Source organism: Cololabis saira, chromosome 11 (genome assembly GCF_033807715.1).
Source record: "Cololabis saira isolate AMF1-May2022 chromosome 11, fColSai1.1, whole genome shotgun sequence".
NCBI classification, from domain to species: Eukaryota; Metazoa; Chordata; class Actinopteri; order Beloniformes; family Belonidae; genus Cololabis; species Cololabis saira.
Genome location: NC_084597.1, coordinates 15,951,243 through 15,969,993, shown reverse-complemented (window position 1 = coordinate 15,969,993; position 18,751 = coordinate 15,951,243). Strand labels below are relative to the sequence as shown.

Below are 18,751 nucleotides of genomic sequence, written 5' to 3'. Positions count from 1 at the left end.
GCACAACATAACTTTCAGGTTTTGTTGAGTTTGGCGGCATCTTTTGGACAAAAGCGGTAGTGCTTTACCAGAAAGAACACTACGTTTCCCATGAGCACCAGCGCGTACTGCCGGAAAACTCCTGTCCCGTCGCTTGCAGTTGTGTTGATAGCGAATGAAGACGTGACGGACTTTCAAAACTACTTTTCTGTTTCACCAAGTGAACAGATGGAACGCAAAAAAGATGTTAAACTGCTGTAAAGGAACTGGAATTTACCGGGATACCTTAAACAAGGGAGCCAGGGAGCGGTATATGGAGAAAATAATGATTATTAACGGGTTGGGTCCATATGAAATCCCCTATCAAAGAGTGGAGCTCCGATGAGGATTTACTGCTGCAGTTCTGCACAACCGACATCTTAGGCTACCTTGTTTAGGAGTGTTTGGCAGCTGCTTTGGTAAATGTTTGTGTTTCAATAAATTAGTATAATAGTACAACATACAGTAGGCCTACATGTTTTGTATCACTCTTACTTCTCTTTTCTTTTTCTTTTTTTTTGACTGCTATATTATGCGGAACAGGCTCCGAGGCGTGAGCAATATTTTTGTTTTCCTCTTGAGATTATTTTTTTCCTCTGCAGCTAAAAATAAGAGTTAATATTTTTTCCTCAACAAACTAGTTTTATTTACAGATTGGGGTAAATCTCACTGACGAAGTGGTGAATAAAACCTGATCTGACCCCGGTCTGTGTGTTGTGTTTGTTTGTGGTTTAATAAACCCGTGTTTTGATCCGACCCGTCTGTGTGCGTATTTGTTTGTGATCATGTGTGGAAGGTTGTTTGGTCGTTACAGCCGTGATCCAACAGAGCCGACGACTCTTTCACTCTTTTACTCTGTTATCTCTGATACTCAGTCTCCGTGGTTCTGCCTCCGAGCAGGAAAGCGGTGAAAAGTTAAACCATTAGCGATCTTCTCCCCACGTCTGTTGTGTGGAGCTGCTGCAGCCACAACACAGCAACGGGTTACCAGCTTCTGCGGAGCTCTGCACTCCACGCCCCGCCCATTTTCGTCTCGACTACGAATCGGGAAGGAGGGGGAAGTGACGTATGCCGTAAAGCAGTCAAAAACGTAAAGATTTGTAGTTTTTTAGTGTGGCAGGGTTCCTACCATGCTCCTCAAAGTTACATAGTGCCAGTGAAGGCGATACAGACCCCTCAGACCATGACAGAGGTTCATTAAACCTGTTGTAAGTTGATGTACCCTCACAATGACTCTGGAAATATTACATTAAGGTGGAAAAGTTACATAGTGCTGGTTTAGCATTTTTCTGTGTTTGTAGATTTGGACATCTTATCTACTTAGATTAAACAGATTTTATAGCAAATGCAACAGTCATCAACTGACTGACCTGTCAACCTGCAATAAAGAGTCCAGAAAAAATACATTTTCATCAATCATTTTCATCATTTATTTATTTTTTTTTGGTTTTTGAGTGTCACATCTTTCTCCATAATCATTGTCCAGGAAGTCAGTGTCCTGGTTTCCTGCTCTTCTGAACTGTCAGTTATCGATCGATAAGTGAAACAGCTGTTAAGCATATTTCAGAGGTTGATTAATGGCAGATGAAATGAGAACGCCAGTGTGACGTGCTCTTGTATGACCCTTCAGCCTCATTAACCTAAGCCCTGTCCTGGTGGTGACTGATAGACTTGTTCTAGCTCGTGCGTTGTTTTTCTCCTTCTTCTGTCTCTTCATTGTGAGCTGATGACATATGAGTCTGTCTTTCACCTATTCAGCTATTCTGTCATCTTGTTGGATGTGGTGTGGCTGGTAGATATCTCCCTGGCATGCTCAAAGGTTGGAAGTTTTGCAGCGAACGGGGTGTTGTGATCGGCATGATAGATTTTTAGATGCGCTGCCAACTCAAAGTCTGTGTTTGGTGTGAACACATTGAAGCAGGAAACTGATTTGATGCAAAAATATACAGTTTTTTTCATGTTATTTCATTTTTTTAACTTTATTACGGTATTAAATACTCTCATCCCTCTATTCAAGTGTTTGTGATAAGGCAGGAAGCGTGCAATCAGACTTGAGGAGATGAAGAGGAAACTGTTTTCTATTTCTGCTTCACAGCTGTGGAGGAACACGTGCAGCCAAAGTGTTCTTAAAAGAAAAAAAACCTCTGTTTAAGAACTTTTTTTTTTAATTGATTAGTGGTACACGTGAGTCTTGCATAATGACTTCCAGCTGGGGGTCGTGGCAGGGCAATGGTACTTGCGGCTCATACACTGGCTTCAATGTGCTCCTTAATGTTTTTCACTCTTTAGCAAACCCTCTGCTCTTAATTGGATGACGCTATTAAAATGGTCTGCTTTAAGGTGTGTGGTCCTTTTCACCTGTGGTCGTCTGGAGTTGTCCTTGCAGGTTCATATTCATCTATACCATATTCTCGTTATATCATATTTGTTTTACTCAGATCTCGGTGTTGTGGAAGTCTCTGCAACTCGGTTCCCTCAGTCGAGGATTGCCCTCGAAGTGCCCCTCTCTTGTCCGCACCCTCGCTCGGGCAAGGCTTTGAACAAGCATCGTGCAGCTTGTTATGTGTGCGCTTGGCTGCACAAGCATCTGTTTGTCCTGGGTGGTTTTGACATGTGACGTTGCGGTCTGGGGTCAAGCTCCATGTCACATTGTTCAGACCCAATGCGCATCTGCGGTGGCCTGGTTACAGCCGAGACGACCGGCTCGAGAGTGTGCTAATTGCATGGTTGTGGTCTAGGAGAGGCAGTGGTGGACTCACCAATGCTGTGTGATGGCTGGACGGACGGGTTTTTGTGCAGCTGTAACCCATGATCATGGTGATCTATAAATGGGCACATCTTAAATGGACAACATAAATCTCCTCTGAACCCCAGCTGTGAGGAGTCTTGCTACGTAACAAGTACTGCTGAGTCAGCAGAGTACTTAAAATAGAGAAAGAATTTGCTATAATTATTTCTAAACTTGTCTTGCATAACGGACATTTCAAAACTGACTGTAAATTTCGTAACCTTCGTAAATCTAACATCCTTTTTCTCTTTGTGTCTCTTTCTGTCTTTGCAGCGGAACCAGCTGACCTCTTGAAGATTTTAGATTTTCACAGTTTACCTGATGGTGTTACAAAATCAACGGGATTCTGCTCACATAGGAGGTCAACACAAGGACCTGATGAAGCCTACAGAGTATCCAAAGACGCCCAGCTCAGTGCGCCCACCAAACAGCTGTACCCAGGTGAGTGTCCAACTCCTTCTGCCACATTTTCCTACATTTAAGAAACAATCTCCCGGCAACAAAACAAGATCAAAGCCTTTTGAATTAAAGCCAATTTCCCAACCACCACCCCGCCCCCACCCAAATTGGATTCAAACCTAGGTTTGATGCATCTCAATCTAAAAAGGGGTCTAACTGTCTTTTCTGGCGTCCGTCAAAAGCATCAGTAATATGCAGAGGTGGGTAGAGTAACCAAAAATTGTACTCAAGTAAAAGTACTGTTACTTCAGAATAATATGACTCAAGTAGAAGTAAAAAGTAGTCATCCAAATAATTACTTGAGTAAAAGTAAAAGAGTACTTGGTGAAAAAACTACTCAAGTACTGAGTAACTGTTGAGTAACATCTGATTTATTTTTTTAACACAACCATTCAAACAGACAAAAGTACAAAATAATCATCTTCAGGCAAATTAAATCAATAAAATAAATTAAAATGAATAAAAAATAAAAAAATAGCTTAAATTAAAATAATCTTAAAGTAAATTCAAGTACTTTAATAAATAATAAAATAAATAAAATAACAGAATAAAAAAATAAATTAAGCACAAGTAGCACAAAATTTCAAGCCTTTGTACTTATCTTTTTTAACCAGGCAGAACTTGAACAAACCCATGAACTCATAGAAACTCTGTGTGTGTGTTTGAGTCTGTGTAAATGTGACAAAACATGCAAAAACAAACATTTTTCCCAAAGAATCACTCAGTGATGTCATGAGATTGACGCTTACGCGGATAAAAGGATAAAAGAAAAGTAACAGCTCAACGTAGCCTAATGTAGCGGAGTAAGAGTCTTCACAAATCTACTCAAGTAAAAGTAAAAAGTATAGTGATTCAAAACTACTCCTAAAAGTTTCCCAAAACTTACTCAAGTAAATGTAACGGAGTAAATGTAACTCGTTACTACCCACCTCTGGTAATATGTCATATAAACAGTCATTCAGAAGCACTGTATTCTGATTGGATATGCTTGGAAATGGACTTGGGCTGGCAGCATCCAAGTAACCTCTTTCTAACTTAAGCTAACTCTACTGAGTTACTTTTGGTGCTTCGTCTCAGACGTTTGGATCTTGTAGAATTAAAAGTGAAGCCTGTCGCTCAAAGCACTCTTCAGTTATATGGGGTCTCGGTCTGTAATATTGCCGCTCCAGCACGTAAAAGCAGTGAAAACAGGGTGACGGATGAGAGGGAAGTTCGGGGTTCCACTTCAGCTGTGTCGTCTCGTGCTGACGTGGCTCTGAGCTGCTGCGCAGCAATATTACTTTCCTCTCTCTCCAGCAGTCTTTCCTCCCTTTTTCTTTTATCCCCCGAAGCATCATAATGTTTCTCCTCTATCATCTCTCCGAGGCGGGCTTTTGTTCCCTGATGTTTGATCGAGCTCCTGCCCAGTGAGACACACTGACCTTTCATCCTGAAAAAGGCTGTTGCTGTCTAGATATGGAAAAAAGAAACAACAAAAAAAACCAAAACAAAAACCCCGTCCTGTTATCCAAACTGCCACAAAGCTTAGATTGGATGACTTTCCCATCCACAGTCCTCTGAGATGCTTCGCTGGCCTTTGTGGACCTTTGATCCGTGGCATGGCACTTCCTCTGGGCTTAAAGTTGAGCCACAAGGCTTTTGTGGCCTGCATGCCCTTACATGCTCGCCAATCAAACAAATGCTGCTCACTTTGATGCTCTATGACACAGTCCAATGTGGGTCTTTGTTTAGACTCATATGCTATAATTACACACAAGCCACTCTGGATCTTCCAAAATAACAGTCTACATAAAACAAAGCAACTGCAGGGGTTCATAAACGGCACCAGATAGTCTTAAGGTGCTAGCAGCCTAACTAGCCGTCTGTGGCATGAAGGCTTTAAAAGCCAGTCTAGTGTTTGTGATGTGGCCTTTCTCTGTTTTCTGTTACGAGAATGTGCATCTAATATATTCCAGAAGGCAGCTGCACTCGTGAGATCATTTTCTCCATCCCAGCTCCTCCCGCCCCCTTAAACTAAGTTTGCTACTGAGTTATGACTTTGGTTCGAAGCCACATCAACACAGAATCCTGATTAAAAAAAAAGTAAGAAATAAAGTTGCATAGAGGGTTCTGTAAAACGGATCAAAGGTATGCAAACATGCTACTTCTGTTATGATTGTAATGCTGCTGTTAAAAAAAAATGAAACAAAACACGGTGACTGTGATTGAGAACAAGCTGGCCCATGACCCCGCAACCACAGACGGTCTGTGATGATGTGTTGGAAAGGAGCAAGTTCAGACATGCAATCATTAGGCAAACACGTGGAAGGGATGATTCATTTAAAAACTGGGGAGGCATTGAAAACAGAGGAAACCTTTCTTACCCTGATTATGTGAATGAGAAGCGAGGATGAAGGAAAAACCATCTGTTCTCTTTCATTTTAATGTCACAAAAGAAAAACTGCCAGCGTTTTCCTCTGGACGCCCGATAAATCTATGACAAAAAAAAAAATTGATAATTCTTGCCCTCTCTGAATATATGAAACCCTAATGTGTCTAGAATACGCTGCTTGTACATGCATATACAAGCAAAGGTGGATCTGAAGCTGGCTGACACGCCTCTGTCTCTGAACAGGTCCCCCTACCCCGTGAATGAATGAGGTGACCCTCTGGAGCCAGATCAGGCAGACATCTCAAGTCGTGTTTGTGCTTCCTTTCAGCTCCCTGCCTGCTTAATTACAATCACTCCATTTAATTCATGGGTTGATACAAGAATCAAGAGATACTCATCTCTCAGATGCCTTCAGGCACTAACAAGTTGGCTAATATTTATCAAGTGATTACATTTTATGAGTCTTTCCTCATCAATCACATTGTTGAAGTTGCAGACCTTTAGTCGCAAGATGATTAAAGATACCTCATCTCATGAAATGATTCATCATCTATCAGTTTGTGGCTTTATAATAGATGATAAAAAGTTGCTGACCTTTAGTCGCAACTAGTGATGCACCGATTGTTCGGTAACCAAAATTGTTCGGCCGAAAATGGCAAAAAAACACTTTCGGTGTTCGGTGGAATAAGTGGGGAAAAAAAACGAACAATTAATAACGGCATTGTAAAATAAGGAAATAGACTGGCCGCTCCGTCCCGTATCGTTGCGCACTACATAAATCGTTGGCCAACCAAAAACTAACCCCGTAAGAATTTTACCTAATAGACTAGCCCCTCCCATAATAAATCGTTGGCCAACCAAAAACTAACCCCATCAAAATTGAACCAAACATTCACCAGGAGGTGGAACCAAAACAACATAATGCTTCATTTTTTTATGTTCAATAAATATTTTCTACCTTTATTGTTTATTATTATTTTCGGTTTCGGTTTCGGCCACAAATTTTCATTTCGGTGCATCACTAGTCGCAACGATATAAAAGGGGTTTCTTTTAGGTTGAAGCAGCGCTTCAGACGTCAAGGGTTATCATTGGATGCCTGCCTTCATACTAGACTGCTTTTGGGCCCTTTTGACAATGATTATCGGGAAGACACCATCAGCTCCATGGACTTCTGGCACCAGGGCTTTCCCATTACCTCCTTGTCAACACATAAAGACAAAGCTCAGCCCCACACCAAACGAACAGTGAGGTATCTATCATCTAGAGGCCTCCAGCAAAGAGCTTGGAGACACATTCCTGAGAAACTGGAGCTTCTCCAAACGACCCCCCCACCCCCGACCAAACTAATTGAATCTCTGAGGGTCCTGAGGACAAAGCTACCTCATTTAATCAACTGTTTTCAGTTGTTGTTTTTTTTTTACTTTCTTCTTTCCTTGTTCTCACCACTTAATTTTGATTGAGTTTATCTTCAGACATCAGATTCTTGGTGGGGCAGATGGGGCAGGCTGTGCTGGTTCGTCTAGAGTAGCTCTTCACCTGGGGAGGGTTCTGAGTTGTAAGACAACACCTAATGAGTGCGCAAGCCCAAACGAGTGTGGTTCACACGCATGATATTGAACAAGTAAGGTGTATACAACCAAGCGAGAGGGGTGTGTGACATCACACCCAAAGTGAGTGAAAAACAGATGTGGAAAGTAATCTATATGCCAGTGGAAAAAAGGTAATCTTTTCCAAGAATAAAGGCAATTAAAAAGTTAACCTATCAACGTGTCATCCCCCAGTTAAAGGTGTACCACAGAGAAGCTAATGTTGCTGATCAGTCTTTCGAACATCCCACGTTTGAACAATGCTGACTTTCAGCCTCAGTGTGCACCCTAGGGATGGGCGGTATGGACAAAAAAATGTATCACGATAATTTCTGGCATTTATCCCGATAACGATAAAAATTACGGTAAAAAAATACCAATTCAACTCCACCTTTTCAACTATAAATCTATCTCGCTCTCAGATCCGCCATGTTTGTTACACAAAAACATCATCAATGGGAATTTATCCTTCTTTCTTTCTTTCTTTTTCTTTGTTTCTTTGTTTCTTTGTTTCTTTGTTTGTTTGTTTGTTTGTTTGTTTGTTTGTTTGTTTGTTTGTTTGTTTGTTTGTTTGTTTGTTTGTTTGTTTCTTTCTTTCTTTCTTTCTTTCTTTCTTTCTTTCTTTCTTTCTTTCTTTCTTTCTTTCTTTCTTTCTTTCTTTCTGACTCCTTTCTTTCTTTCTGGCTCCTTTCTTTCTTTCTTTCTTTCTGGCTCATTCCTTCCTTCCTTCCTTCCTTCCTTCCTTCCTTCCTTCCTTCCTTCCTTCCTTCCTTCACGTACGTAACGCAGAACCATAAATTCGACTTTACACAAAAACGTCATCAACGGGAATTTATCCTTCTTTCTTTCTTTCTTTCTTTCTTTCTTTCTTTCTTTCTTTCTTTCTTTCTTTCTTTCTTTCTTTCTTTCTTTCTTTCTTTCTGGCTCATTTCTTTCTTTCTTTCTGGCTCCTTCCTTCCTTCCTTCCTTCCTTTCTTCCTTCCTTCCTTCCTTCCTTCCTTCCTTCCTTCCTTCCTTCCTTCCTTCCTTCCTTCCTTCCTTCCTTCCTTCCTTCCTTCCTTCCTTCCTTCCTTCCTTCCTTCCTTCACGTACGTAACGCAGAACCATAAATTCGACTTTACACAAAAACATCATCAACGGGAATTTATCGTTTTTACCGTGAGATGACAAATTCTTACCGTTTGACGGTTTATCGTGAACGGTAAAATATCGCCCATTCCTAGTGCACCCGCTACAATTTCATAAAGGACTGATGTAAGAAAATAATTTTCAACAAGGGAGCATTTTCAGCACCATGGAATTGAAGAATTCTGATCATTATAATACAGCTGTTCATTCTTACCCCATTTGTTTGAGCCACTCGTCATGTCTTAGATGATATGTCACAGTAATAACTTTAGCTTAGTCAGAAATATGACCTTTCACCCCTCGGCTGACCCTTCACCTCCGCTCAAACACCCCATACTGTGCCAAAAGATTCTCTGACAGATGTGGCTTATAGGCAGACAGAGCTTTTCTTCCCGTTTTTTATTGTAGCATTTCCATTTCATGTATCAAACCATCCATTTTTTTTAAGTCTGTCTTACCAAACCCGCTCCCATATGAGATTCTTAAAAGGTCCTTGTCCTCCTTCTGCTGATGTGCTGCCACTCTTGCCGTAGAGAAGCCTCTGTCAATTAAAGCAATGCTTCTCATATGATACCAAGCAGAATTCCTGAAGGAGCACCCTGCCAAAACATGTGCTGTCCGCATGATGTGATGTGATGCCTGGCATCAATGAAGGAATGGTAGACGAAGAGCCAGAGAGACAAGACACAAAGGCAAACAGACTTTGAGGATCTGACGCGATGATCGATAAGGAAAAGAATAAAGAGTAAAGCAAAAAGTGTCACATTAGCAAAATCACTCTTTTCTCCTCTCAGCTCATGATTGGCTATCATTTTCCACAGTTTTCCAACCCATTATATTGCAAATGAAGGGCGACTTGGGGTTTCATAGCTGTACAATACCACTTTAACCTCAAACCCTACCTCGCTTCTCCGTTCCTCTGGAAACTTCTCCTCTGCACACATTAAACAGCAACAGAAAGCTACTGAATTTCATGTGGTTTCTTTGCTAATGGTAACTATAATCCGAATTGATGGTTTCTCATCATGATAATGACCTTAACATATATTGATCGCCTGTTTCTTGAGAAACTGAAAGATCAGAGAACTCGAGTGAAGCTCGAACCCGACTTTGCAAGCATTCTTCTCCTCGGATAGTTGGAAAGCCGGCCTTTTTTTTTAATGGGGACCTGAATACATCCCTTGCAGGGAAGTCGTCCGACAGATGTGTTCCATACTCTGGCAAAATGAAGGAAATAGCTGCACAAAGAAACCATGCAGATGGAGACTAACACATATCTTTCATGTGCTAGCATAGCAATGTATTGTTGGTATTTCCATTTCCAAATAAATGTGGCTTTAATTATTTTTCCTGCAAAAAAAAAATCTTTTTTTTTTGTTCCTCTCCAACCCGCCATTGCAGCTTCTCGATGTCTGTTAGAGGCATCAGCTGTGGGAGAGGAGGGAAGAGGAGAGGGAAGTTTGACAAAGTCTCCCAGGATCACATGTTTTTGTCATTAATGCTTCTCATCCTGTGGTGTGCTGGAAATGAACCACTCTGTTCTTATTTGAGCTTTTTTTTCCTCGTCTCTCTGGCTTCCAGCCTGCTGGCGTCCCCCGTCAGAAGAATCCTATCCTGTTACATTTTGGGCCCCGCGCTCTTGATTCTTGGTTCTTTTTGGTGCTCAAACCCTGCCATACCAAGTCCTCAACCTTAATTGATTTCTGTCTTAACAATAAAATATTATGCTCCATCTTAACACTAAGAATCACAGTATGTCTCCAGAGATAATAAAAATAATACAATTACAACATTCTGAACAGAAACCAAGTATTTCCTTCATCTTATGATGATGAAAGTCGATCAGCTGATCCTCACGCTACAAGATGTCTCTCTCTCTCTCTGTCCAATCCAGGCGATGCCTTCCCTGAGGATTTTTCCATCATGGCCACGGTGAAGCCTAAGAAGGGCAGCCAGTCCTTCTTGCTTTCTGTGTACAACGAACAGGGCATCCAGCAGCTCGGACTGGAAGTGGGCCGCTCCCCCGTGTTCCTGTACGAGGACCACACAGGCAAACCCAGCCCCGAGGATTACCCCTTGTTCAGAGGAGTCAACCTAGCTGACGGAAAGTAAGTTCATGCTTATGGGTCAAAGACGTGACGCTTACTTTTTCTGTCCGATGGAACTTTTTACCTAATAATAAACATAAAAATGAATAAAAAATATAACATGTATGTCTGATACGTTCCTTCTACATGTGCCCACTCTTATTTTATTTAAACATGTTGGTTATTGGTCATTTTCTGCCATCTGAAGTGTGAAAACATCATGTGGGGTGACCACCTGTCATGTGGGGTAACCAACAAATGGCAATTCTGTATCAAATTCAAAATTTAATGTCTATCAGTTTTGGTTCAAATATAAATTATTGGTATAGCATGCATAAGTCATGCATAAGTGGATACACCTTGTACACATTTTAAATCAGTTTTATGAATTTTAGAGTAAGTAAGAGGGTGACACTGCCATTATGGATAGAATGTATTTAAAAATGGTTTTCAAAAAATGAAAGGAAAAATGTGTCTATCTTTCTTGAACAGTTAATTTAATTACTGATACTTATTAAAATATAAATTTTGTTATGGAAATCTATTAATTTGAGATAAATGGTCGCCCCAAATGACGGTTTAAAGGTTTAAAAACACTAAAATACCTTTGTTTGAAGTTTTCACGTGTACACTACATTTCAAATGTTTGGAAAATGGCCAAAAATATCTTTATTTTAAGTATTTTAAAAATGGGCTACTCAAAGGCCTTATACGTCTTTGACCCATGCCATTTCCCCCTCTAATCAGCCTCCAGGTGAACGAGCCAGGCTTTGATATTGGCTTGTATTTTTTGTTGTGATCTTGCAGCACCTGAGCCGGGTTACTTTGCCTCTGTGTTCAGCCCCAATCGGTGTCATTGCGCTTGTAACCCTCAGTGTCTTCTGTAATGTAGCTTGTGCCTGGAGTCGGTGTGGGTTTCCCACTCCTCATTAGCTAAAGCTTTTAGAAAACGGCGTTGCAAATATTTGAATTTGAACTGACGAACACAAAAAGAGGCCCTAAGCCTCTTTGTAATTGGGCTGCATGTAACCCAGTAAGTGTGTGAATTAACTTTACCTCCCCATTCCAGGTGGCATCGAGTGGCTATCAGTGTTCACAAACAGACCATCACCCTCATTCTGGACTGTAAAAAGAAGACCACCCAGAAGCTGCTCCGAAGCCCCCGACCCATCGTTGATACTAAAGGAATTATAGTGTTTGGAACTAGAATACTTGATGAGGAAGTCTTTGAGGTAGGCCTTACTCCCTGAGTCCTAATCTGAATGTTTTAAATGGTGTAACTCTACTGTAGTGAAATGGATCATTTAAAGTTCTTCTGTGATTGCATGCTTCAATACCTTTCCAGTCATCTTTGTACATTTTTAACCTCCGAATTGGCCAGACAAGGGTTTTCTTCTGTCTTTTCTTACAGATTACACATCCATTTCAATCAGCTTGGCTTTCATTATGCATTTTTGATCCCTTTTCCTATGAACGAGGCTCCGCAACAGAGTAATTTGACCTCAATCGTGACTCAGAAAACTCCGGGTTCATTTGGTTGTACCTCTTAAATCCTCTATTTCCTGTGTGAGCACCCTGTTTAGCATCCTCCCCCTTTGCCACTGCTCCCCGTTCATTCTGCTATGATTGGATATTTTCCTACACAAATCAAACTGTCAATCATTTAGCACAGCAACAGGCACAATTAGAAATGTTTCTGTTTAGGTGACTCCACGTGGGCGGGGTTGATGCACCTGCAGTTTAGTGTACTAGTAGATGTTATATGCTATTTTAGGGACAAAAATAACAACCAAAAACCCTTTAATTTACTGCTTAATCAATCATGCACCTATTCAAATTACAGATATATGGCCTGGAAACTGGGTATATGACAGTTTTAGATCATTTTCAACCTGTGAAAGTAAAAAAAAAGCATAATATGGACCCTGTTACAACCAAAAACGTAATAACTGCCAATAATGTAATAATTTTGGCCATTTCAAATGTAATAAAGCCGATAGTGTAATAATGTGCCAATAATGTAATAAAACTTTTGAGTCAATAATGTAATAACTTTTTGCCGATAATGTAATAATTTTGTAATAATTTTTTAATACCAGGCCAATAACGTAATAACCAGCCAATAATGTAATGCCTTATTACATTATCGGCAAAAAGTTATTACGTTATTGGCTCAAAGGTTTTATTACATTATTGGCACATTATTACACTATTGGCCTTATTACATTTGAAATGGCCAAAATTATTACGTTATCGGCAGTTATTACGTTATTGGCCATTATTACGTTTTTGGTTGTAACAGACCCTTTTAAAGTCCTATAGACATGAGATAAAAGCAAAGCAGAACTGTAACTGTACTCTCTGTGCAGACACACGTGGCTGTGGTGTACATGTTGGTCATCTCTCAGTGCCCACTCTGCTTCAAAATGAGTGTCTTTGGTGTTGGCCACATCCTCTTTAGATGTAAGGATTTGGCTTGTGGAGTCCCTCAAACATGTAATCCAGCGACCTCTGCCATTCACGCTCACGGTTTCAAATCGGCCTTAATTTTAGCTGCCCTGTATTCCACATTGTCCGCAAACAAACTCATATCCCGTGGCGAAGCTGTTTGCAGCTCATCGCGGCCAGTTTTGTCTCTGGTTTAGCGCTCCGCTCGCAGTGTGGCTGACAGTGGTTAAAGCTATAAGTCAAACTGTGATATTTCTGCTGGTGGCTTCATGTCAGGATTCTTTGTCTGAACAGGCTGCAGCATTTTTTGTCCACGGAGCTTTTTAACAAGCAGTTGCATGTTTTTCATCATTAGAATTAGAGCATTTATGCCTATAAGATTCTTAAGGTAGGATCTGTTTTATTACAGTGGGACCGTGATAGGAAGCCTTTTAGTGTCCAGAATACAGGGGGAGACACCTGATATGGCTCATTGTATGAATTTATACTTGTCGAGCTTGTGTGTGGTTCCTATAGTAGGCTTTTGTGTGAATATTTGTGGCTCTTAAACATGACTGCTGTGAGACACATGCGCTCACACCTAAAAACAGCGATAACAAGGCACAAGAATAGTGTCGCCTTTGTCCACTCACAGTTGTGCTTGTTTAAAGGAGGATTACGGTATGAGGCAGAGGCACTCAATAATAATTAGTAACAGAGACCGACTGATGTGACTGATGCTGAGCCCGCTCACCTTTCACCTCCCCCCTGAACAGCGAGAACAGACAGAAAGAAATATGACATCACTCCCCCTCTCTGCAAACCCTAAAGTTAACCTCCCCAGCTCCGGCAGAGACAGATATATGAAAGTATGGAAATCAAAAAGGAAAACGCCTCTTTTTTTTTTTTTTTTTTTAAGAATCGTGACCTAATGATAACCCTGCAACTAAAACCAGGTTTTTATGGTGACCTGTGCAGGGTCCTGAAGACACCTAGAGCAGGGTCCGCACTAATTTTGAGAGAACCAATTGTACATTGAGACACTCTCTTATTGTAATTTAGACATTTTTATGGTAGATTATCACATTTCCTCTCTGTGTTTAACATGTTCAACCGTTTTACGGCACGGTGCAACATTGACAAAACAACCATCTGATGTTGAGTTAAAAGTATCAAGCTAAATGTTAGACTGGATTAGGGATGGGCGGTATGGACTAAAAAATGTATCACGATAATTTCTGGCATTGTTCACGATAACGATAAAAATTACGATAAAAAAAATACCAATTCAACTCCACCTTTGTAACTATAAATCTATCTCGCTCTCAGGTCCGCCATGTTTGTTACACAAAAACGTCATCAATGGGAATTTATCCTTTTTTCTTTCTTTCTTTCTTTCTTTCTTTCTTTCTTTCTTTCTTTCTTTCTTTCTTTCTTTCTTTCTTTCTTTCTTTCTTTCTTTCTTTCTTTCTTTCTTTCTTTCTTTCTTTCTTTCTTTCTTTCTTTCTTTCTTTCTTTCTTTCTTTCTTTCTTTCAGGCTCATTTCTTTCTTTTTTTCTTTCTTTCCTTCTTTCTTTCTTTCTTTCTTTCTTTCTTTCTTTCTTTCTTTCTTTCTTTCTTTCTTTCTTTCTTTCTTTCTTTCTTTCTTTCTTTCTTTCTTTCTTTCTTTCTTTCTTTCTTCAGGCTCATTTCTTTCTTTCTTTCTTTCTTTCTTTCTTTCTTTCTGGCTCCTTTCTTTCTTTCTGGCTCATTTCTTTCTTTCTTTCTTTCTTTCTGGCTCCTTTCTTTCTTTCTTTCTGGCTCCTTTCTTTCTTTCTTTCTTTCTTTCTTTCTGGCTCATTCCTTCCTTCCTTCCTTCCTTCCTTCCTTCCTTCCTTCCTTCCTTCCTTCCTTCCTTCCTTCCTTCCTTCCTTCCTTCCTTCCTTCCTTCCTTCCTTCCTTCCTTCCTTCCTTCCTTCCTTCACGTATGTAACACAGAACCATAAATTCGACTTTACACAAAAACGTCATCAACGGGAATTTATCGTTTTTACCGTGAGATGACAAATTCTTACCGTTTGACGGTTTATCGTGAACGGTAAAATATCACCCATTCGTAGACTGGATGTTGATATCCATCTAGAAAAAGGACTTGACAAACCCACCGTGAGGTTTTCATGGAGAATCAGTTTTAAGCCCGGGTTTCAGGACTCCGGACAACACCATCTTGGCAAGAGCTGACTCCACCCATCTATAATCTATAAATTGAAAAATGGGCAAAGCAAACAAGTCTGCCAGTTGTTCGGAACCACCTTACCTCAGTTTGATTCAGATTGCCACTGCCAAAAACATCAAAAATGAGTACCACGGGAGACGAAACAAGATTTTGAAATGAGCGACCGCAAGCACCGTCAGGTACAACTGTACCCAACTTCTTCAGCTTTGTAAACTGAATTAGTTAAATTATTATGTTGTAGATAAAAATTATATTTTGATCTTAGTAATAAATGTGAAATTAACTTAAGTGGCAGAGAAAGTTGTTTACTAAATCCTTTAAGAGAGAATTATGAGTTGCTGACGTACGCTGGAGCAACTTTCTTGCGAACTGCCTGGGCAAGACATCAGCAACGATTCAGAGTCGAAATGCCTTGTTTTTCTTGTTGACACCTCAGAAAGCTTTTTTAAAATAATTTTTAATCCAAATACAAAGCACTGAAGTGTGTTGATACAAAATACGATGCATTTTTAATGCTCAAATAGAAATACAAATGACAAAAAAAAACGTTTGTGTTTGTAATACGTATTTTATATTTATCGTTAATACTACCATCTCCGTTTGTGAGATTGCTTCGTCATGGGAAACTGGAGTCTCCGGTGAAACAGGAAGTGCAAGGCTGTTCACATTTTGAGTGAAACTGTGGAATGAACTTTTAATGAGGCATACATGCAGAAGTATTTGTTCCACTTGTGTTTATGTTTATGTTATGTTATTTCTTCTAATGACTTTCCCTCCAGTTGCCAACAGGATGACTTCATTTATCCAGTTGCATTCATGATCTAACTTTTATTCTTTGCCAACAGTGACATATCAAAAACAAAATTCTGGCAATAGGATTGAAATCCAGCTATCAGAGCTGCAGTAATGGCCCGGTGGTTGCCGTGGGAGTGCACTGATAGTTTGTTAGAGATATTTGAAGCCCTCCTGCTGTGCGTCTGCCGGCCAGGAGACAGGATAGGCTCCAGTGCGCGCAGAAAATGGAAAATATGCCACATAGTTTCCAAATTATACTCAGGCTGAGCTGCTCTGTTCCCCTTACTCCCTTTGCCTCTTTGTAGTTCAGTCTGATCCTGTGTTGACTTTTGCCAGAGTCAGTTACCACCGAGAGGTGGTCAGCATGAAAACACACACACAATTTTACTGGCAGTGACATTACAATTGACTGAAAGGCTTAAAAAGTCTTCATAAGAAAAAAACCTTCTTCCACAGTTTGACTTTTTTTTTATTTTATTTTATTAGCCTGACTACATTTCCAAAGGTGTGTCGGTGTTGTGTTTTAAAAATTATTTTTATGATTCGGTGTATTTTTGCTATGTGCTGCATTCAGAGGATAAGTAGTACTTATACGCTGAGGTGATTTGTGGTTTTGTGTCTAACAAGGTTATGGTGGCAACAGTGAGACTGTCGACACTCTATAAGTACCATATTGTCCTGCTTTAGCAGGATAACAGTACTCTGTTTGCATTAGTGCTAGAGAAAAGCGATTTAAATTATGTTTAGGTATTTATGTAAACTGGGAGGTGTTATACCTTGTAATTAATGCTCATCTGTTGCAAGTGATTTTGTACAGGCATGTGCAAAAGTTAGTCCCCTCTCATATGGTTTTGTGTTTGTTAAAAAGATAATGAATGTTCATCTGATTTTAGTGGGTTTTAGTTTAAGGTGCCTGAAACAGCAATGGCATATAACCTCCTATTGCTAATATTTATTTAAGAATATTAAACTAGAAGGGGAAAATCTGGGCAATACTAAGTACCCCCTTACTGCTTTCATGGGATTAAAAAAAGGATAAATTGCAGCCGGGTGCTGATAATCATGATGGGTAAATCATCAGCAGATGTGGAAACCAGAGATTTGGGTAGTTTGCGATTTTGAACCATTCAGGTGGGTAAGTGTTACCACAATGCCAAGAGGGAAAGACATCATCAATGGTCTTATAAAATAGGGGATTGGTTTTACAACCATTTCTGTAGAGTTGAAAGTGGAAAGCTTGCAGGACTGCTGCCAGTTTTCCCTGGAATGGCCGCCTAAGCATATTTATCCCAAAATCAGATAGAAATATATTAAAATAAAACAGAAAAGAATCTGAATAAAGAACATGAGCAATATCTCAGGTAGACCTCATTGAGCGTGTCATATGTCCAAGTCCAAGAAAGCTCAATCAGAAGAAGCCTGAAAAAATATGCTTTGCCTTCTGTTTGAAAAGAACATATAAGCATGACTGAGATTGATAAAACTGGACCTGACCAAACCACAGGCATTCTGGGAAAATATCTTATGAGCAGCTTTTTAGGTCTTAACACAAAAACTAAACACAGCAGAGACATCTCAGGGGGGAGGAGTGATGATTTGGGATTATTTTGGGGTTATAATAATGTTGGTGGAAATTAAGACTTTAAGAAAATTTGTGCATAAGCAAATTCCCACAAACTTCAGTAAAGTGAAGCAGGAATTGACAAAAATTCCTCCAGAACAATGTGAGAGACTATCTCTCACATTGAATCATGGGGCTATTGAAGCTATTGAAGCTATTGAATCATGGGGGTACTTAGTATTGCCCACAGGGTTTTATTTTTGGGGGGGTGCAGTGAAAATAGTTAAAAGTTCCTGTTTTTCTGAGGTTGTATTTGTCTAACACTAAGATGCACTATGATCAAAGCGTTTTTGTGTTTTAACGGACAAAAAAAACTAAACATTGGATTAAAAGTGGGTCCCAACTTCTTCACATAACTGTAAGCCCATATAAATGTCAGTCATTAAGTGTCATTACCTTCAAGAAACTCCAGATTTTGACCTTTGGAAGTGTTTGTTTTCGTCCTGACGGCTCCCTGAATGTCGAGGCCTTCGTGAATTTTTGTATTTTTCAAAAACTAAAGTCCCGTCCACAGACTGTCCCTCCAGATCTCCCTGCTCACTGCTGTTCCAAGAAAAAACAGATATTTTAATGCCCGTCCTCTGGGTATTGGAAGTAGGGATGGGCGGTATGGACTAAAAAATGTATCACGATAATTTCTGGCATTTATCCCGATAATGATAAAAATGACGATAAAAAAAATACCAATTCAACTCCACCTTTTTAACTATGAATCTATCTCGCTCTCAGATCCGCCATGTTTGTTACACAATAACGTCATCAACGGGAATTTATCTTCCTTTCTTTCTTTCTTTCTTTCTTTCTTTCTTTCTTTCTTTCTTTCTTTCTTTCTTTCTTTCTTTCTTTCTTTCTTTCTTTCTTTCTTTCTTTCTTTCTTTCTTTCTTTCTTTCTTTCTTTCTTTCTTTCTTTCTTTCTTTCTTTCTTTCTTTCTTTCTTTCTTTCTTCCTTCCTTCCTTCCTTCCTTCCTTCCTTCCTTCCTTCCTTCCTTCTTTCCTCCTGCTCTCCTTCCTTCCTCCTTTCCTTGTTTTCTCCCTTCCTTCCTTCCTTCCTTCCTTCCTTCCTTCCTTTTTTCCTTCCTTCTTTTTTCCTTCCTTCTTTCCTCCTGCTCTCTCCTTCCTTCTTCCCTTCCTCTTCTCCCCCTCCCTCCTTCCTTCCTTCTTTCCTTGTTTTCTCCCTTCCTTCCTTCCTTCCTTCCTTCCTTCCTTCCTTCCTTCCTTCCTTCCTTCCTTCCTTCCTTCCTTCCTTCCTTCCTTC

At 40.0% G+C, this 18,751-nt stretch overlaps 1 protein-coding gene across 2 annotated transcripts in view; it reads left to right on the top strand.

Annotated features, from left to right (window-relative positions):
• The window catches only part of col5a1 (procollagen, type V, alpha 1), a 96,132-nt gene that overhangs the window by 17,614 nt on the left and 59,767 nt on the right, over window positions 1-18,751 (top strand). For both annotated transcript variants that reach the window (XM_061733793.1, XM_061733792.1), the window contains exons 2-4: window positions 3,080-3,247; window positions 10,246-10,459; window positions 11,508-11,670. In XM_061733793.1, coding sequence (XP_061589777.1) covers window positions 3,080-3,247; window positions 10,246-10,459; window positions 11,508-11,670 — 545 coding nt within the window. The remainder of the gene's footprint in view (window positions 1-3,079; window positions 3,248-10,245; window positions 10,460-11,507; window positions 11,671-18,751) is intronic.